Consider the following 22,889-nt stretch of genomic DNA (forward strand, 5'->3'; position numbering starts at 1 on the left):
TTTGATAACATAGGAGGGTCCTCCGTCGGAGGCCCATCTGTAACATATAAATTCGCAATGATGCTTGCAATTGATTTCAAGCAGGGTTCCTTCCGCCTAAACTATATTGCGTTTCAACCATCTAAGGCATCCTGTTATTAGTTACCCTCTCGGTGGACTGCTTCGGTAAATTCATAATCAGTAAATTGTGTTTTAACACTCACAAATACACAAAACAAATACCTAAAGGACGCACTACAGGTTGGCAAACAGTTTGGCACAACTTTTAAAGGCAGAACAATATATATATTTTTTCAAAGATCACAGATAAATAATGACTGCATTCCGACTAAGTCACATAATAAAACTCCTATCTAAAGGCTGACTTGCACATATGCAGAATGTTTTATTTTATACAACACTTTATATAGTACATCTAGGCACACACCTACATCAGAAGATTGCATTCATATTTGTAGCAAATGTTGGAACATAATCAAAGTTTCAAAATTGCCCTCTGAGAGTATTTCGAACGTTCTCGTCAAAGCTTAAACAATAACAATAAATTCCCGACGACACTGCATATTCCTTTCTTTGAAACACAGAGCAAGCATTATGATATTTAAAATCTGATTTCAAAACGCAAATATATATGATTGCACTCACTATAACAAAAGCGACACTTCTTCCAGTGTAAGTGAGACCTCACTGTTCATATTAGCCATTTAAAAGAATCCCTTATACAGAATTACGAGCATTTTAGAAAAGTAATAAACAGTGAATGAATCATTTCATCTAATGACCCTCATAAATGTCAAAGAATCTTAATATTCCACACCAAAACTCACTTTAAGCTGTTGCTCAATGGATTTATCTAATTTAACATTCAAATGTTAGCAGTCATTAACAAAACTTTTTTTTTCTTTTTTTAAATAGTGGTAATTATTTCTTATTTGAAACCAAACTAACGAAGAACAAATCACAAGTATAACACAATTACATACTTATAATAATTAGGTTAATGTAATTATTGAACCTGAATTCCTTCTGATTCAAGTACAGTAAGTCAAACTCTCTTCCTCACGAGCATAAAGCATGTCTTCTTCCTAACACACCATGGAAGCCATTTCTGTCACATAAGAAAGAAAAAATATGCTTTTGTTAATCATAATTATAACATTAAAAGACAAAATAAATAAAGTCATAATTATGAGATAATTCAAAATAATTCAAAAAGCTGAAATTTTGAGAAAAAAATTCAAACATTTGTCAGTAATATCTTTTTCTCATAATTTTGGCTGTCATAACTGTAACATTTATCTCTTAATTATGACAATATTTCAATTTAGACTTTGTCAGTTTCAAGTCACATAACAAGGATTTTTATCTCATACTTTCGACTTGTGATTTTATATTTATCACTTAGTATGTCATAATTTTGACCATTTTATCTCAATTTTAACTTTTTGTAATTATTTTGACTTTTATCTCTTAACTATGATTTGGTATGTTCATTTTGTTATAATTCAGATTTTTTTCAATCTTTTATGACTTACAACTTTTTATGTCATAGTTGTGTTTAATGTCCGATTTTTTTGTGCTTTTTTGCCTTTATAATTTTTATGCTTTTATGACAATTATGCTTTTTTATCTCAGTTTTGACTTGTCATAATTATAATATATTATAATTTCAAATTTTGACAATTGTGAATTCAATCTTTTTTATCTTTATCTTTTTTGACTAAGTATGTCATACTTCCAAATTTTATGACAAACTTTTGAATCTTCTTATGTAACAGTTATATTTTTTATGTTAGAATAATTTTTTATGCTTTTATGGCATGATTTAATGACAAGATTTTTTTATCTCAGTGTTGAATTGTCAATTATAACTCATAATTTAAACTTTTTTTCTAACCTCATAGTTTCAACTTTTTGTCATAATTATGACTATAATTATGTTATAATTTTGTAAAATAGTTATAATTTTGACTATTTATTGCATAGTTTTGACTTTTTATCTTATAATTATGACTTAGTATGTCATCATTTAAAATTTTGATGTCATAATTACGAATTACCAAAGCTTTTTTTTTTATGTGGCTGAGATGGGTTTCCATACAACGATTATGCTTTCCACACTCCATAAAGATTTTATGACCTGTGCTAATCTTTGACATTTGACCTTTGTGGTGTCAAAGTAAATTCCAGCCATTTGTTCACAAGCGTTGCTACCACGTTCCTCTCTCAACAGTCCCTGAGCACTGGTTTCATTTATTTTACACGAGTACACTCAATAACTGAACTCAATAAAGCTTTTGAAGTAACGTTTACAGAGACGTGTGCACTCAAAGATGGCTGGCTAAGCTGGTTTATGGATATACGGAACATACATCCGTATTCCATTAAAGTCCGTTTATGCGCTCCAAAAATACAGAGAGATACATGTGCGATATTCCAAACTAAGAGGCAATACCGAAGCGCTGAAACAACGGCCACAACGACAGGCTAAACTTAACACAGTAGCGGAAATCCCAGACAAACGGCAAGCTCTACGAGACGTCCCTGATATATGGTGGTTCGGATGAGTGTGATGCAGAAGCAGCATATTGATGTTCAGAAGACTACAAGGAGCGACGGAGCAGGCATCACTCGAGTCGGTCAGAATAAATGTCACATGCAGAGCAAATACAAGCCATCTCCATCTATCCAGTAGAGCCACTCCATGCATTAAAACACAAAAAAATCATCACCAGTTTTACAAAAAAGCTTCCTGTGTGGGGAACATCTGGAAAAATAGCTACAGCATAGATCCATTTGAGTGACGTCATGAAGATGCACAGTGCGTTCGTTTCAGAGAGTAGTAATCACAAAGTCATAAAGGTTTTTTAAGAAAGCACAAACAAGCCATTCTCATGGGTAATTTGATAACAATGGATTTATACAGATCGACATAGAGCTAGATTTATATATATATTTATATTTATATACTTTCTAATAAATACAACTTGCTCTATGCAAGGTGTGATGAAGAGTTTGTTTCACACAGTGAAACCCAGTTGGGGAAGAGCATGCATTTGTCTATGTGCGAATGCCAGAGAGCTTTTAATGCCGCTGGTTGTTTCCTGGGGCTTAGAATGAAGGGGTGAAGTGCCTTTTCCCAGAATGCTTCAGCGATGACACTGGACAAAACACAAATTTAAGGTTAGGGGGTCATAACGGCTCCAAAGTACATTGCACTTTAAAGGCAGGACTAGACAATGTACTCATTTATACTTACATGAAATATTCTATATTCTTTTACTCTGACTCAGCTAGAAGAAAGAAAAAAGGCCTCAATCAAACCGAGAAACTACGGTCAACTAATGACTACATGCTATAAGCTGGTGACTGTGGAAGTTTAATATCTTTAAATAATTAGGAATGCACCAATATTACATGTTGTAATTCTGAGAGAACAGAAGTAAAGGAATAAGTAAGAAATAAGGGTAAAATGGCAAGAAGAGCCTTTGGTACTCACCCTTCTCTCTTCCATTTCGCATGTTACACTCTTCTTCCTCCAAACCGTCATCCACTGCAAAATGTACAAACATTCAAATGACCACTCAAATCACAAAGTGGGTACTTAGAGGAGAGAAGTGAGTGTACAAGAGTACCTGAGTGAAGTTCTTTCACAAGTGACGACATAGTGTTTGTGATGGAGTCTGCAGCCACTAAAAGATCATTACGGAGATTTCTCGGTACACCTGGATGAAAGAAGAGCAAAAACAAGATCCAGAGCTATAATATATCAATCCAAAATTAATTTAGCGACTTAAATTTCAGTCTGTTCCTCACTCAGAGCTATCAAATGGCATTAGATGTCTAAGACCAGGGGTGTCAGGCCGGAGCCCTGCCTAGTTTAGATTCAACCCTAATTAAAAAACACCTGGTCCAATGAATCAAGTTCTTCAGGCTTATTTGAAAACTACATGGTATGTGTGTAGGAGCAGGGTTGGAACAAAACTCTGCAGAGCTCCGGCCCTCCAGGAATTGAGTTTGGTACCCCTGTCTTAGAATATTGTAGATAACAGTTGTATAGACTACATTTATGGTATTTTGTAGTACTAAAAGCCCCTGTCCTTTTTATGGAAAAGATTGGTTTGGACATTCTTCCCCTAAACATATTCTAATCCTCTTGTAAACTTGTTATGAATATCTCGTAATCATCTTTTAAAATTATTCTAAACATCTTCTAATGCTATTCTAAACATGTTCTACACATCTAGTATACATATTCAAAACATTTTCTGAACATCTTTTAATCATATTGTAAACATTTTCTAATCATGTCCTCAACATTTTCTATACATCTTCTAACCATTTTTAAAAACATTCTGAAGATCTTTTAATCATCTTCTAAACATCTAAAAAAACATCTAAAACTTTTCTCTCCTTCTAAACATCTTCTAAACATCTTCTAAACATCTTCCAAACGTCTTCCAAACGTCTTCTAAATCATATTCTAATCATCTTCTATACATCTTCTAAACATCTAAACATTTTCTAATCATCTTCCAAACATCTTCTAAACATCTTCCAAACGTCTTCTAAATCATATTCTAATCATCTTCTAAACATCTTCTAAACATCTAAACACATTCTAATCATCTTCTAATCATCTTCTAAACATCTTCTAATTATCTTCTAATCATCTTTTAAACATTTTCTAAACATTTTCTAATCTTCTTCTTATCATCTTCCAAACATGTTTTACACATTTTCTATAAATCTTCTAACCATTTTTTTTAAAAAGTTCTAAAGATAATGTATTCATCTTCTAAACATCTACTGAATATCTTATAAATATTTTCTAATATTTTTCTAAGCATCCTCTAACCATCTTCTAAGCATCTTCTAAACATCCTCTAATCATCTTCTAGATTTCTTCAAAACGTCTTCAAACATCTTATGTGGATGATAATGTCAATGCAAAGTTTGACACTTCTGACCCTGAGAGAAGGCATCCAGCACGTCATCTCCGACCCCTGCCAGGCAGTCCTGGGGCGTGTGTGTGGGGGTCGAGCCGGCTGAGGTGGAGCGGATGGGCATAGGCATGGTGCAGCTGGCACTGTGGCTGGGAGATGAGTGGGGCGAACTCCCCGTCTGCAGGAGGGAGATGAGGAAGGAGAATGCACAAATGACACTAGATTTATAACAACCTGAACCTCCATTGGTCCCTCGCTCCCTGAAGCTAGTACTGCAAACATGCCGATACATATCTGCTCTGTTTCTTTAGGTTGTAGTGCATACATCTTTGGCCTGAGAGCTCACTGAGCATCATGCAAGTGCCATTAGAGGAGCAAAAGGAGGGTAGAAAAGAGCCGCACTGTCCCACAGATTGATGCTGGGCCCAGGGCCTGTGGCCCACTGCCAGACAGCAGATGGCTGGCCAGACTGCAGTCACATTAGACGTGAGGTGCTTAGCCCTGATGAAAGGAGAGCAGGTCTCTGATATTTGGCAGGGACACATGCGGCTCGTGGTCCCTCCCTGGGTCACAGGAACAAAGCAGTGGGACTTGACTGGAAATGGGAGCTTCATGTCCTCGTTATGAGGAGCAGACGTGACAGAGATCACCCACAGAGACAGTCTGCAATAAGCTCACGAGATATACTCATGCTTTATTCTTATTAAGCAACTTTCCCCTATCAGCCATTTTTAATATCAATTCTGTAAACATTTCCTTACCATTACATCATTTCAAGCCTAAATGACTTTCTATCTTTTGTGGAACACAATGGTCTGATGCTCCAAAAATGACAAAAAAAATATAAATGCACCTCTATTAAAATATATTAAGATACAGATAATAATTTTCAGTTCACAGCCAATGACTAACAAAGCAATTGTGTCTATATAAATAAAAAAAATAAAGCAAATATTGTGAATGTAGTCATTACAGTATTATAATGTACACGGACTTAAAATTTTACATTCTTTTTTTAGATTTGCTAAAAATTGCATTACAAGATCAAATACAATCAAATATCTGTAAATAATTCTGAGTAAATATTTTGTCTATTTAATTAAAAAAAGTACACACATATATATGTATGTATATATATAATATGTGCAAAGTTAAGATCAATTATAATGAACTTAAATTATTAATATTTCTTAGGATTTGCTGTGAGTGTTATATGATGGTAAAGTCATTATAACATTCACACATGATAATTAAAACAATTAAGATCCAGTGTGAGTGCTATATGATGGCAGTCAAATGAGTCATGAACTGATTTCCAAGTATATTTATAGCATTTTCATTGTTTCCAGAGCTCGGTTGGAAAAAAATCCCATTCATTTTCATTGCATGGAAAAGAGCAGCCTGAACATTCTTTATAATATCTCATTATAAGTTCCACAGAAGAAAGTAAGCTAAAGTGAGTAAATAATGACAGAAGGTTTTATTTTTGTCAGCGATCTTCTAAATTGTTCGTCGTTATGCAACCTGTTAATATTTCACCTATCACTTTTTGGAAAATGCCTGTTTAGCTATACACAACACATATGTGAGTTCAGACTTCTGCAGCTGTGACCCCGCATGTTTACTCTAGGACTGCAGAACTGTGTAAGAACACTTACTGCCTGTTTCTGCTCTTCATCCTGTCAGCCAGAAGATGAGAGATGACAGTGAGAGAAAGCAGACACGTCAGAGAGACCGCGGTGGGGAAGAGAAAGGTGCAGAAAAAAACAGAGCAAACAAATGAAGTTTTCATACATGCCGAGGCCGAGGGAAATAAAGAGCCAAATTGTTGTCCAACAAGTTTTGTACCTTCAGCAGCCTCATGAGACCTTCCAGCTGGACCATCAGTTCCCTCCTGCTCTCCTGAAGGGCCGACATGCGCCTCTCCAACTCGTCTTTTCTGTGCCTGAACCAAATGACAAACAAAATGAATAAGTAAATCACCATATGAATCATAAAAATCAATGACTGCCAAATATACACGACTTAAAGGGCACATATGATGGAAAACAGGATTGTCTTTGCTTTTAGAAATAAAAAGCTCCTTGTACTATGTTCATAATGCAAAGCTTCCTCCATAATCCACTCATACAATTTATAAAAACTAAGTGGCAAAAACGGCTCATGCTATAATGGCACTGACTTCAGAACCAAGATATTTGCATATTTTGTTCTTAAAGATACAGTACCAAAAACAAAGCTTTAACGGGTTTGAATGATGACGGCTAATGGTAAAATTGAAAACTAGATTATGAAATCCTGATTAACATTAAAAAATCATGACAAAAGTGTAGAATATGACCCCTTTCATATACATTTTCAAATGGAGTCGTACTGCTCAGACTGCACATAATGTGACTAAATCTCCATGAAACTAAAACAAAGATGTCACAAAACACAACATAATGGAAATGTGCTCATTCACTCATCTAATGAGACCAACATATCATTAAGAAAGCTAATTTGGCTCCTACATGCCCTCTGGTGCCTATAAAAGGTACTCTGTCTACATGACTTGAACAATGACTACAGGGAGTGAGATCCCACCCAGTCCATTTAAAACCTGTTCTGCTCCTAATAACCTCAAACGGTGTGAAACACTAATTTAGCACTGAACGCTTCCTCTTTACAACTCTGAACTCTAATACTACATGCATTCTGTTGTTTTGTGTGTGTGTGTGTGTGTGTGTGTGTACCGCAGCAGTCGTAGCTCTGCCAGTAGAGTGGGGTTCTGCTGGGCTTTCTCTGGAGTGGGTTGAGAAGCCTGTTCATGTTCCAGACGCAGACGCTGGATTTCCTGCAGTATCTCCCTTAATGCACCACACACAGAAACCAAAATGAACCTCACTGGCACCTACTGAAAGCACTCGACACAGTCTCATTAATCACTCTTGACTTTAACAATAATATTAATAATTACAATAATAATAATTATTATTATTAATAAAACAATAAATGTTTTAATTAACAATATACTATACAACTATACATAATAATTATAATAGACATTATTACTATAGTTGTTATATCATTTAATTGATAATAACAGTAAAGTATTTAATTTAAATATGTAATGTTTTTATCGGTTGAGTAATTAAATACATTATTATAATTATCAATATCACCTTCATTATATACATTGGTTAAATGTAATTAATTCTCATTTTATTGTTCGAATATTCAAGTATATTAACATATTAATAATCATTATTATTATATGATTTCATTAACTGTATTTAATAAGTGTTAATTGTAAATAATATTTAAATATTTAAAGTATTTTTAGTTTGAATAATTGAATGTATAACCATTATTATTATTATCACTATTTCTGTATAATATAGTTAACTCTTAATCATATTTAAATATTTAATTTAAATTATGTTTTTATCGGTTTAATAATTAAATATATTATTATTATTATTATCATTATCATCTTCATTATATAATTTGGTTAAATGTAATTCATGATGATTTTATTGTTCGAATATTCAAGTATGTTAAAATATTAATAATAATTATTATATGATTTCATTAACTGTAATTGATAAGTGTCAATTGTAAATAATATTTAAATACTGAAACTATTTTTGTTTGAATAATTGAATGTATAATTGTATTATTATTATTATTATTATTATTATTACTGCTATTTCTGTATAATATAACTCTTAATAATATTAAAATATTTAATTTAAATCATACATTTTTTTATCGGTTGAATAAGTAAATATATTACATGATTACAGCATTTCAATTATCGTTATTCTTTTACGGCACAGTAAATATGAATACATAATGACTTATTTTCATTTAGCTTGAAGAAATGTTTTTACCTGTTTTTATTCTCTAGTTCTGCGATGAGCTGCCTCTGTTGCTTATTAGCATCAAAGTTGAAACTCAGATCAGATGGAGGGCATTGCTAAAAGACAAAATAATTAGCATCGCTGATAATGCTCAAAACTAATTATAAAGATGCCAATAAATGAACAGATATAAAAATATGGCGCATAAAGCCAGATGTACACAAATGAATATTACTAAACATGCTATTGATTTTCAATACATTCCACAGAGTAAAAAAGTGTTCTCTGAAAACGTCAGCAACAAGGTGTTTTTTCCTTGCATTGTACAGTACAGGAGTGTGTGTGTGAAGTGAGTCTCACAGTGGAGTTGCTGGCCTCTGCTGCCAGACGAGCAGCGTAGCGCGCGATCAGACGATGCTCTTCATCCAGTCTGCTGGGACTCTCAAGGGTGCTACAGTCCAGACGGAGAGACAGAATGAGAAGAGAGACAACGAGAGGGATGGAGCGTGATGTGTGTTCCAGAAATCAACATGATTAATGAAACATCTGAGATGATAGATGAGCATCAGGAAACAGGTCTGGGGAAGATACTCTAAAACGTGGATGCTCAAGATAGAAGACATACACTCATACTCCTAGCTCAAAGCATATTAAGTACAGCCATGATACATCATTTCATTTATTTTAATACTATTACACTTTAAATAATATAATATAACATAACATAACATAATTAGCTACTCTGACATCATGGCTTCCAAAGCTATAAACTATTCATAATCTACAGTTTATGATATACATTTTAATATTAAAATAATATTATATTTTATCAATCCTATTTTCATCTCATCTTATCTAATATTTTTTTATTCAAATTTTGTAGTGAATCTTGAGTTAATATTTTGTAACGGTTTATTTAATTTTTACAGAAATTTTTACAGGTTTTACAGACATTTGTTATATAATATAATATAAAATAATAAATATAATATAATATATGTTGCGATATTGTTATTTTGAGTAAATATTTTCATTGTTCATTAAATTACAGCAATTTTATATATTTATATGCACAAAATCAAGATATATAATATATTTTTTAATAAAAAAATGTTTTAACAATTTTGGAGTAAATATTGTTATAATGTTATATAGTATAATATAATATAGACTTTCTAAATTGTTCAAGTGAATTTTAAATGAATATTGTGTAAATAATTTTTACTAACAATTTTATATACATTTATTGTAGACAAAGTAAAAAAAAATATTTAGCTGGATATATGATTATTATATTATCTTCCACATTTTTGTGTCAAATTTTGAGTAATGTTTTTAATATAATTACATAAAATATTATAATCATATTTTTAGCATTTTTATTTTCTAATATTTACATTTATCCAAAGCAACTAACAGTGCATTCAGGGTATACTTTTTTTTTTTTACCAATATGCACGTTCCCTGGGAATTGAACCCACAACCATTTGCGCTGCCAACACAATGCTCTACCACTGAGCCAGAGGAAATATAATTTCATCAATTTTATATAGATACATTTTTTATAATTACATTCGATTATTTGTAATACATGAGTATTAGCGTTTTCATCCATCTAAGATCCTCAGAGCAGGTCCCTTGTGTCTGAAGGGATGCAGAGAAGTGAATGCATAGGCTCTGGTAGTGTGCTGGCTGTTATGTTATAGGGTTTGGCATATGGCTGGAGCAGATGACGGAGCATATGTTTTTCTTCCTCATTAAGTTTTCTACAATTAGGAGTGAATTACGTGCGCATATGTGTGAATGTGTATACATTCTGCGAGTTAGACACCACACAAAAACACACATTTATCAACTTGCATACGCCGCATTCATCAATCAAATGTAACACAAATATTACATCAGTCTGATAATACAATAGGATAATAAACGAGTTGCTGTGTCAGTGTCTGAGGCCCTGCGCCGTGACCTCCCTGAACTCTCACAGTCTCAGCGGAGTCGTTCATTAAGAGGGATGTTTTCATGCCAGACGTCTCACAGACAGACATGCTGTTTATAATGATCAGTTTCACGCTGAGAAGGATCCACTTGTTGATATGTCACCCGACAGCAACTGTTAGACCCTTATACTGACACTTAAAGGTGCTCTGGGTCATTTTTACTCATTAAACAGCTTTACGCAAAGAAATGCGTAAATGACTTTCGACAAATAGGTTTGATGTTAAATGATAAAATATTCAATTATATTAAACTGTATTTGAAGTATTAAACATTACTAAAATAAAATAATTATAAATAATATAATAACAACAACAATAGCCTACTACTACTGCTGCTAATAATTATAAAAATGTTATTTATTTTCCATTCTGAAATTATAACAAAATTCATTTATTAAATTTGCATTTGAAATATTTTTATTATTATTACAACATATTACAAGAATATTCGTTTGAAATATAAAAAAATACTTAAATTAATTACTATTATTTATTTATTTCACAACATTACATGTAACATTAAGGTAATATGCAATCATTAAAATGTTATTCCAAATATGTACATTTTATTCAGAATACTCAAATTTAAAAATAATGATAAATAATACAGAATGATTGTAACGATCATTTATCATTATTATTATTACTACTACTACTAAAATGTTCAATGTTTAAAACTGCATTTGAAGTATTAAAAATTACTAAAATCTAAATGTTATGCAATAGTACATTAAACAATGAATTCCAATTATTACATTATTAATTATAAATTCAGAAATATATTATTATTATTTTGTGATTTTCCTGTGCTTATAAAAAAGTGCATCTAAACAAAATAAAAGGCAAATCAAACTAAGTAATAACACAATCTAAAAATTAAATAGACAGACCAAAGCAATCGAGGCGCATGTTTGTGATTCACCAGCCACAAAATTGTGAAAAAAATTAACCGTCCAAACTTGCAGCGCCTTTTATGGAAAATAGAAAAATGGATGGCACATAGTTTCCATGCTTCCTCTATACAGTGCAGAAAAAGGTAAAAAATACTATCAAAACAGATTACATCACCTCAACTTTATTGCCAAAATAAAATAATATATGGTAACTAGAAGTGACAGTGTGAACATCAGCCAATCATGATAAATATTAACAAACAAACTAGTTCATATAGTTATTAGTTTGAATAGTTTAAGTCATAAGAATAGTTTAAGGGTCAGAGAGAAGACAAACGATGGCCATCAAAATCTAATTCTATCATTTTACATTCTATAAAACAAAAAAGTACACTCTTGACCCTTTCCAATCCAAAAGTGGGTAAAGGACACGGAGAGCATATGAACACTCGCTGTACGGCGAGACTGTGATAGAGCTGGAGTCTATGATTTCATATCCACTGACAGGTGGTCAATACTCACTTAACTTCAAATTAAAAACTCATTCGGAGCAAATGGAAAATGATATTTCTGTCCTGGCAGCAAGACTGGCCATGACCCAGCAGGCGATAAATTCGACACAAGGCCACTTGTCCTTGAAGGCCGACCCGTCAGCAGAGAGACTCGCTCGCGCTCACTGTCCCGCCTACAGCTCTGATGTTCCTATAAGGCCACGCAATCACACCCAAAATGACTTCGACAGAGAAAATACACTGCTTGAGAAGGCTCAAGGCTCACAAAGTTTCACAAAGTATCTTGTTGCTGAAGGTTTGAGAAGAGATTTTTTAGTTTTTTTAATTTTTCTTTCACAAAACACACACACACACACAAATAATATTTTCTATCCCCTAACCCAAAACGTACCCCTTACAGAAAACCTGTTTGCATTTTTACACTTTCAGATAAACATCATTTACTATTTGCATTCATTTCTTTCCCTCGTAGGGACCACAGGTTGGTCAAATGTCAAAAAAATTCAGGTTTTACTATACTTATGGGGACATTTGGTCCTTACAATGCATGTAGCATAAACAAGGACACACACACACACATACACAACGACTTGTGTGTCACCCAGCTCACGTCCCAGGTTTGTTCCAAGTGTCACTACTGAAGTGGAACAAGATGATGATTTTGTAACAGTGTGCAAGTGTAGATAAAGCTGTCTGTTTTATAAATTGCTTGAGCAATGTCTTTTTGGAAAGTCATCTTCATTAAGCTGTAATGCACTGCATTACTGTCCAAACAAAATCATCAGTGGCTTACAATATGGCAGACATCAGCAATGTCAAAAGTTCAGTACGAAGATAATACATTTAAAAGACAAAAAAATGTTAAAAACAAACTTTTACAGCATTGTAGTAATACAGAGACTTAATTCCACAGGCACACACTGACAGACTTTGTCCTCTATGACTACCAAAAGTTTGGGGTCAGGTCGATTTTTTTTAAGAATCTAATACTATTATTCAGCAAGAACACATTAAATTAATTAAAAATATGAAAGTAAAAACATTTACTGTAAAATAATAATGATTCCTATTTCAAACAAATGCTGTTCAACTTTCTATTCATAAAAAAAAGAAGAAAAGGTTTACATAAAAATATTAGGCAGCAAAATAATAAAGGAAATCTGCAAATCAACATATTAGAATGATTTCTGAAGGGTCATGTGACCAAACATAATAAAACGAGTGTGTTCTTCATAATAATAAATACATTTGACTTGTGTTGGTGTAAAATGTTATTTGAATCACTAATCACTCACAACTTAATCGAACCCATTGCTTGGACTGAAATAGTGCTGGAGTCCCAGTAAAGTGGTCTTTGCCAGATCACAGCAGTCTGCCGAATCCTCCATATAATAAACAATTTATAACTGGCATGAAAGATCGGGAATTGCATTCATTACAGATTTTGTTGATGCACTTGCAGCTTTACCTGATTTGCATAATTCCTTTAGCGAATGAGGTGCTAAAACAATGCAGATAGCACGTGCAAATAAACGATCAGCGGATCACCTTGGGCTGTAACCCAGCCTGAGATGCACCGAGGGTTCACAGACAGCAGCCAATTTCTCGACTGAATGCTTTTAGTAATCGGCGTAATTCCACCGGTATTGGTATTGACTGCTTAAAATCACCACGACTCTGACAAACGTAATCAAGTGTTGCCAGCGTAATTACATAAGAATGCTAAGGAGCACTTCTTGTGTCCCCTAACATCTCCATTTTGGCAGACGCCAGTAAACAAGAGTGGAGATCAGAATGAAGTGCAGTATAATTCTGCATACATTTTTGGCTCCGCAGGCATAGACATCATACTCACACAGACAGTGTGTTGCAATGTAAGACTGTGGTGTTGGGTGACAGGTTCAAGCAGGGCGGCTGACAGTCTGTGTCTTTGATTTCATAACCAGTGGCACATTATTGATGGAAACATCTCCAATCTCCCTCCACCACAGACCTCATTTAATCGCCTGAGGTTAAAGAGTGGAGTAAAGTCAGCTGTTTTTAGACTGACTCTGATCATGTAGGGTGAAGTGTTAACTGTAGTCCTTAAGTGTTAACTGTAACGCTGGGCTATATTTAGAGCAGAATAGACACAAACCAACCCCTCTCTGAGCAAAACATGCCACATCTGCTCCATTCAAGTGATTTGCTGCCACGAGACTCGATGTGTTTTAGTATTCACCCGATGTTAAGTACTGTCAGTGGCCTGACACATGACAACAAATGTAGCAGCTTACTTTCTAATATGTGTTCAGATGAAGGCATGCAGCACACTAAAAGCCTGCGAGGAACGGGCTGCTTTGGCAGCAGCTGTAAATAAACAGGGAATGGTGGATCTTATAAAGAGTGGGACTGAATTTTCGGATGATGGAAGTGTTTGTACCAGAGCTCACCAGTGTAATAAAATACAAAATGTTATGCAATAAACCGTGGGTTTCTGTAGGTATCTTTTCGAAAGAAATTCATCAAACCAAGGTGCAAATTACAGTATGAGGGAGCTCAGAGGGACTGATTCCACTAATGAAGCTCTGAATATAGAAGTCAAAATTGCTACTTTTAGATGAAATAACTTTTTTCATTCCAGCTAGTTGCAAATGAAGCACTGAGATAAAAATAAAAACTATATTAACATTAAAAAAGTTAATAAAAATAACCAAATCACTAAACCTTTTACAAAAATGTTAATGAAAAAACAAAAACATAAAAACAAAAATGAACTAAATATTTACCAAAAACTATAAAAGTATTTAAGTGACAGTAAAATAACACTGAAAAACTTTTTTGTTTTTTGTTTTTGTGTAAACCATATACTGTATATGTCTCAACAAATTTGTCAGAATGTACAAGAGAATGCACAAATTTGTCGTCTAGTTTTTCAGAGTGCGAACCATCTACAGTCTCTTCAGAATGTACAACAGACATCAAACTATAGCAACAGTAATCTGTTTAGTTAATGAAAGCAAAATGAAAAAAAAAACCTGTATCTCTATTTACATGTCATTAAGTTGAATTTCTATAGCTCAAAAAGTAGAGCAAGGTCATAAGTTCAATTTCCAAAGAATGCATGATACAGTATATCTTTAATGCAATGCAAGTAACTTAAAAAAACATATACCACATGCTTGAATGTAAATAATAAAAATAAATTAAGATGCTTCCAATGCTAGAGGCAATTTTGGATGTGCAAGAAAAATCTTAGCAGAAACTTCTGCCCGAACTTTGTCACTCCATCTGAAAGTTTTGTGTGTAATTCACACACTGCATCAATCCATCTCTTATAAATGCCACATTATGAAATACTGGAGTGATGGCATGATCATTTTTCAGCTGCTGAAACCTTTGCTTGAGAAACTGCCACAAGAATGTACAACAAACTCTAATAACTGTTCTACTTTTTTTTTACCACGTACATCTAAGCATTATTCTCTTCACAAACTGTCACATAAATGAAGTCATCATGAATGTCACTTAATTTTAAAGGGACATTTGCACCAAAAATGGAATTTCTATCCTCATGTATTCACCTTCATCTCATCCCAAACTATTTGTACTGTAATTTCTTTCTTCTGAAAGAAAGATATTTTTGGAGAATTCTGGTAACCAATCAGTTTTGGTCGGATAAATAAATAAATAAATAAATAAATATTTCAAAATATCTTCTTTTCTACAGAAGAAAGTCATAAAGTTTTGCAACAACATGCAAATGAGTAAATTATTACAGACAATTTTCATTTTCCCAACTACGACTGAGGTCACAATTCATTTAAAGTCCAGTTCTCACCATTAAAATAAACCATACTACTATACAATACTATAAACTACTATACTATATACTAAACAAACTAATTTTGCCTCAGTAAACTCCTCTATTTGCTGCTTATTAATAGTTAGTAAGGTAGTTGTTAAGTTTAGGATTAGGGACGTATATTATGGTCATGCAGAAAATGTGCTTTATAAGCACTAATAAACAGCCAATATGTTAATAATAGTCATGCTAACAAGCAACTAGTTAATAGTGAGAATTGGTCCCTATACTAAAACACCATGGCTGGGAAGATTTTCAGTGAATAACAACTTCAATTTCATTCTGTTACTCAAATGAAGTTATTGTATGGCACCCGAAGATGCAAAATATAGTAGTATATTACTTTTATGGTACTTCTTTCTATTGTAATTTGTGAAACTGAATCGGTCTCAATTTACTTTTATTCCATGGAAAAGAGCAGCAAGAACATTCTACTTCAATTTTTTTTTTTTTTTTTTTTTTTTTGGTATTTCTATAGAAGAATGAAAGTCTCAAGTCTTCAAAGATTCAGAAAATGACGGAATTTCATTTTCAGCTAATCTGAACCCTAAACTAAGATCACGTGACTACAAACAAAGGCATTGGTCTTGGGAACCTGGGCAAATGTAAACAGAACAAAACAGAAAAAGCCAACCGGACCAGCTCTCTATTTACAAGATAAGGCTTTCGTTCCATCAGAGTTTATCTTCCGGATCACCTTGGGCTGCAGCCCAGCTCGGGACGCGCAGAGGGCTCGGAGACAGCAGGACAATTTCTCGATTCGCTGCTTTTAGTCATCTGCCTTTGAAAGGCAAACATTCAACCTAATTCTGCAGCGATGCAATAAACATGGAAAATATTCTGCCCAGAGAAAGATGCTACAATCTTCTACTCATCCACATGCAGCATAATTTCAAAACAAGCTATTTCACATAACAGGCTTAAGTGGAGGAGCTTAAAACACACACACACACACACACCATCAGCATGCAGACAGAAGCCTGTGTGGAGCGCTTACCTTTTCGAAGGTGTGGGCGCCCCGGAGGAAATGAGAACGGTATCGTTCATGGCGTTGGCCACTGGCCTCAGCTGACTGCAAAATCACAGAGTTCCAGTCAAGCCTAGACACAAACCTACGGATGACGCTCCAAGCTTTCCAAGCGCGCGAGGGACATCAAACCGCTCTAAGAAGTGATGTTATTTTTGAAGTACACCATTTGAGCGCACATTAAACTTCCTCATCATAATCGCCTTCCAGATGCACACATTTTCATTTAATGCCATTTGCCCAAACTTAATTAAGTTAACAAGACCACAAAAGGGTTTGGAGGAAGTCTAATTAAAGCTGCAGAAATCGGAGAAGGCTGGGAGAAATGGGAGGGGGTGACACTGCAGAAGGTAATTTGTGTGAGTAAACAGTGCCACGGGATCCATCTGGTCCTCATAAACACACACATGACAGGACCTCTCTCTTCATTTGATAAGGGTTATTCCATCATTTTGATGTTATAAATCGCTTTTTGTCGACTCACTGTTTTTGGTTTTGGCAAACTGGTGGCTAATTCCTATTAATTTATAAAATCTTATTTGTACATTTTCATACAATCTGCTGGTTACCCAGTGATGCTGAGGTTTAGGGGTTGACCTTCATGCTTGCCTTATTTCGAGAAATCCCACTTTTTTTGTGAAAATCCCATTCAAAGGAAGTCACCATCTTAAAAATTCCCTTTCCTTATATTACATCAGTTTCTGAGTGAAAACGGTTTCTATACCACATTTTTAAATCTCCTTCTTTCATGTTTCTTTTTTCTTTTTTAACCGTATGTTTGATGCATTTTCACAAAAGTTTTCCATACTTTTTCACTTATTTATGATCAATGGATAGTATAATAAAATAATAAAACTTTCCCTTCCTTATATTACATTGTAATTTTTTGTGAAATTGTAAATAAAACTTTACTGAACGGAAAGATTACTGGAGTACATTTTACAAAAAAAAATACTATCTCATTCTTTCTACTTCAAATGTTTGTTTAATTCAATGTGATATTAATTTCTTTGTAAATAATTGTGAAATTTGCTATCAAATTCTGAGTAAAAACTGTTTCTATACCATTTTGTTTTAATCTAGTGCTTTTATGTTGTTTAAAACATTTTCAAAAATTTTCCATAATTGAATGAAAATGTATGATAAATGGACAGCTAGCTTCAATATCAGAGTTTAGCACAACTTGAAAAATCTATATTAACTACAGAAATTTCTATAACTTTTCAGTGACTTCCTAGTCTGAAAATCGGAATTTATAAACGTCCCTGATATTCCCAGGTTTTTCCACGAACCTTGCTAATATATGAGGTGTTTGTCTTCTGCGATCGAAAACACAATCTCTTTAAATGAAAGGAAACATCCAAAGAATGTCGTTCCTTAGTTGAGTCGCTCAGACGTTCGGCGCATTAGCATTACCGAGACGTCCTAACGTTAATGTTCCCTGAGGCTGCTAGCATCGTGTCACGCGACTCGTGAAACGTCCTCATATTGCAATCCGAGCAGACGAGCTGTGGCATCCTTCTGAGACCTTGAAGGAAATAGTGACCAGCATCGAGCAAAGTGATCCAACACATGGCAAGCAAATCCACAACAACAATGCTAGACGTTTACTATAACTGCATGTTAAGAACACAAAAGACTAATTTTCTAATTATGCATTTCTTTGCAATTACTCACTCACCTCCCGCAAGCCAAAGAGCTGCCGTCTGTCAAGCAGATAGACGTAAGCAGTGACCGCTCTGTCCAGCTGCGTGTCCTGCTCTGTGCTCAACTGAAGGAGCATCTCAATGCACAACACTGCTGCTGTCTCCAAGGAAACCTGACAGTCACGTGACACGGTGACGATCCAGACACACTCTTGCTCTCTCCTCTTCCCTCTCTCTCTCTCTCTCTCTTCCAGCCTCCCGGCTCCTCTGTTTAGATGCACATACAGTACTTTCAGCCACTCATATTCTTCCCTAAGAACATTTCAAATTCTCCGATCTTTGTTTCCAGCCGCCCACATTAGTCCTAATCCAGAGCAAACAATTCCCTCTTTTCCAGCGGAGAGCTTCATTTACAACACTATTACAGAAGGCAGTGCAGCCTACACAAAAACAATAGTCTAATACTTTAAGTGCAAATCTAGATATTTCCACAACTGACTAGTTGACAGTTTGTCTGATCTAGCTCTGCATAATTAGACACCTAAGACATGCTTCTTACAGCCATTTCCATACATTTTTTAAGCCTATCACAAAGTTTTGATAGAGCCCATGCAGTTACTCCATGCTGTTTACCTGTAAACCTGTGTGTCAAAGAAAAGCGATTATCTACATTGTGTATAGAAAGTGAATGTGCCACTCTATGATGTAATAGTGTGGCTATGCACCACCTCTGACGAAGAAAACCAATGCCTGTAATCACTGGCTGTTAAGCTCTGCTCACAGATTCGTGCATGTAATGTAAATTATACATGTCTATGCAGAAACCAAACGATAAAGAAATGCAAGAAGACACCATGCAGTGCCAAGCTGCAGATAAACCGTCTTTGCATTGTCTTCCTAACATTGGGAAAGAACGGATTAACTTTATTTTTAATGAAGATCCAGACCACATCAGTACGAACTTGGTCCTTTGTGCACTCCATTTTACTGCGGATTTGTTTACAAAAAAGGTACATTTTCAGAAAGACTGATACTAAAATACGATGTTGTGCCAAATATATTGGATCCAACGTCACACTACATGAGTGTGAGTAATTAATTTGTGATTTTATTACGTGATCACTATTGCTTTGTCTGCTATTACAATTTTTTTTATATGTGTTTTTGCATTTTTAAACTAAATCACTGCAGCGTCCGTCTATGATGGATGTAGTCTGTCAAACATACACAACTTTTAGCCAATCACATGTAGTGGGCGTTCACTTCCAAGTCTAGAATCTGCCAGGCCAAATTAAATGAGAGGGGCCTAAACAGGAGCGAAAATAGCCTATTACTTCATTTAATTTATGATATAACATGTTTTTATGTAAAAATCTTGATGACATTATAATTATAAGTGGACCACAGAGAATGGTACAAAAATAATAAAATAGGCAGTTTGACCCCTTTAAAGGTCATTCCTGGCATATGGCATTTTGGCGCTGATGTGTGAATGGAAGCAGTATGGATAAAGAACAGAAAACCATTGTCTGTGTGTGTGTGTGTGTGTGTGTGTCTGTGTGTGTGTGTCTGTGTGTGTGTGTGTGTGTGTGTGTGTGTGTGTGTGTGTGTGTGTGCGTGTGTGTGTGTGTGTGTGTGCATGCGTGTGTGTGCGTGTGTGTGTGTGTGTGTGTGTGTGTGTGTGTGAATAACACATGTAGTACATTTACTGGACAAGGTAATCTGGCATGTTTACTAATAATGCGTTTCAGGAGTGAATAAGGCTGGTAGTGAATTTTTTGTTGATTTCTTTTTTTTTTTTTTTTGCAAAAGCAGTGGTTTGTACTGTAGGGATCCAGGGAGACAATCATATTTTGCGAATCCTTGGCATCAAAAAGATGGGAGAAAAAAACCTTTAACACTGACAGCACACTAAAAACACTCTGCAAGCTTCTTCATAAAGACAAAATAAATCTACTAAATTAAACTAATGAACTAGTCAACCCTGAGCCATCACCTAAGAGAGCATACTACTGCAGTCCTCAATGCTAGATTGATGTGGTAAATTAAGGGAGTATGGGAAACTTTGATGCCATTCTAATTCAATATATCTCTCCAATCAATGTGCATATGGTGCGGTATGATCCTAAAAATGTAACCCACTGCTAACTAGATAGGGATTCTTCAGCTCTAATTTGAACCTCAAATGCTACATCTTAGCTAATCTCCAACCACTCAAATTCGTCAAGCAGATCAAACCAGGATGAATCCGTCTCCTAAATTCTGATTAACAAACTCCTCTAGATTCAAAGCCAGAGACTGACAGGTCTTAGATGTCAGACGTGCTACGAATGTAGATTTATTCATCCCGATGTTCTGTCCTCAGCAGAGAGGAAGGCAAAAATCACGCTCACATCTTTTTTATGAGGTCAAATGAATTACATCAAGGGCCGTTCACAGGCGCTCTTCTCCTCTGGTTAATTACAGGGAAGTGAGTACTTTCACAGAGCCCGAGCTGGAGAAATATGAAGCATCTTATATCCCGTCTCAGCTGAAAGTTATAAATATGCCTCTGGTTCAGGGCCCACATCTGCAGAGAAACATCAGTGCTATATGACCTTGGCTGTTTATATATCCATGTCTGTTTCTGCTTCTTTACATTAATTCATGCTGATTAAGCAAATAAAAGAACGAGGAGCGTCAAATGCACATTTGGTTACCAAGTTTAGTTAAATTATAAACATTTCATCAAATCGACCTTATTGACTTTCTCCAGTACCTTCCTACAAAGAAGATTTAATATATATCGGTATATCATTTTTTTGTTTTTTACACCATAGTTGAAAAAGGAACAACATTTCGTCCCCCAAACTAAAAAAGTATTTTTGAATTAAAATGGTTTTTACATTTTTTTTTCATGCTCCCAAAAATATTATAATAAATTTTAATCCTTAACTCAAGAATATTTTCATCATAGGAGAGGTGTAATCAAGTCTTTTTTTCATGAATTGTTTTTTCTAATGATTCAATAGATCTGTGAGCGTCCATCACTGACCTATTTACCATCCATACAACCCACAAACATTCTGTCAGTGGTTCAAGAAACGATATGCTTTGCGCCATTTTGATTCATTTATATCCACTGCAAATTAGTCACAGACATCTGTCCCTGCCTATGGTTCAGCATGTCCTAAAGAACTCCATCTGTCAAACAGGAGAAGATCTGAAAGGCATGCGTTCATATGCCATTAGCTGTCAGAAAAACAACACTCCAGCAGTTCATCATAGAAATTCATCTCACTTAAAACAACAACAACAAGGCTGCCCACAGAGTTCCTGTGTCTGTCTGATTCACGGGGCTGAGCAGACCTGATTTTCCTTTTCTCTGACTCTGCCACGACCAATCAGAACGAGGCGGCCTGCAGCTTGTGACAGTGGGATGTGGAGGATCATGTTGATGGATGTCACCTTGAGGTCAAAGCCAACAAGAACACTATGCTGTCCAATTGTGAGGGGCAGTAACGGGCAGTCAGACATGTTTACACTGATCTGCCAGCTACCCAAAGAGCAAGAGATGGTCATGACGGGGCAGAGCACTAATAATGAGGATCCTGATTTGTTTTCTGTTTCTAACCAAAACTGAAGCAACTGATGACATATAGCTCTTCAACGCAGTATCAAATAATAGAAATCATGAGAAAAAATTAATCTGCCAGGAAAATGAGATATATGCCAAAATGTTTGGAGTCATAAATAAATACATAAAGTGTGACCAATAGTAATATGCAACCTCATTTGAAATATGTGATTCTAGCGACATCTCTGCAAAATTAACAGAATAAATAGATGAACGTGAATCTACAATGTTTTATTATGTTGGATGTTGTACTGCATGCATCACGGCAATTTAGTTTGATAGCGCTAAAAGGTTAATGCTCCGTTAAATTTGTAAATAACATAACACCTCTAAATTAAAAACATAATCAAACAAGAGTAAAAAAAAAAAAATGCATGCATTTGCTGAAGAAACCAACTATTTTATCTTGCTTCAAATCTCTTAGCTCTTTTTTTTAGCAACTCGTGACTCTGCATAGCAAATGCAATAATATACCAGGTCCGCTACTGAGCATGTTTACTACAGGTACAGTACATACATATGGAGCTGGTTATGTGATGCAAATGTCAAAATTATTTAGG

General features: G+C 34.7%; 1 protein-coding gene across 3 annotated transcripts in view; it reads right to left on the bottom strand.

The window, feature by feature from the left end:
- Positions 1–2,791: 2,791 nt before the first annotated feature.
- The window catches only part of dtnbb (dystrobrevin, beta b), a 35,482-nt gene continuing 15,384 nt past the window's right edge, over positions 2,792–22,889 (bottom strand). For 2 of the 3 annotated variants that reach the window (XM_026285891.1, XM_026285890.1), the window contains exons 11-20: positions 9,152–9,242; positions 8,822–8,907; positions 7,682–7,795; positions 6,795–6,891; positions 6,605–6,625; positions 4,971–5,124; positions 3,636–3,725; positions 3,500–3,553; positions 3,260–3,293; positions 2,792–3,161 (exon numbers count right to left, since the gene is read on the bottom strand). In XM_026285891.1, the coding sequence (XP_026141676.1) occupies positions 3,280–3,293; positions 3,500–3,553; positions 3,636–3,725; positions 4,971–5,124; positions 6,605–6,625; positions 6,795–6,891; positions 7,682–7,795; positions 8,822–8,907; positions 9,152–9,242 (721 nt within the window). In that variant the 3' untranslated portion in view covers positions 2,792–3,161; positions 3,260–3,279. Of the gene's footprint in view, positions 3,162–3,259; positions 3,294–3,499; positions 3,554–3,635; positions 3,726–4,970; positions 5,125–6,604; positions 6,626–6,794; positions 6,892–7,681; positions 7,796–8,821; positions 8,908–9,151; positions 9,243–17,037; positions 17,113–22,889 lie in introns of all 3 variants that reach the window. The other variant, XM_026285892.1, reaches the window with a different exon arrangement.

Source organism: Carassius auratus, chromosome 17 (genome assembly GCF_003368295.1).
Source record: "Carassius auratus strain Wakin chromosome 17, ASM336829v1, whole genome shotgun sequence".
Lineage (NCBI taxonomy): Eukaryota > Metazoa > Chordata > Actinopteri > Cypriniformes > Cyprinidae > Carassius > Carassius auratus.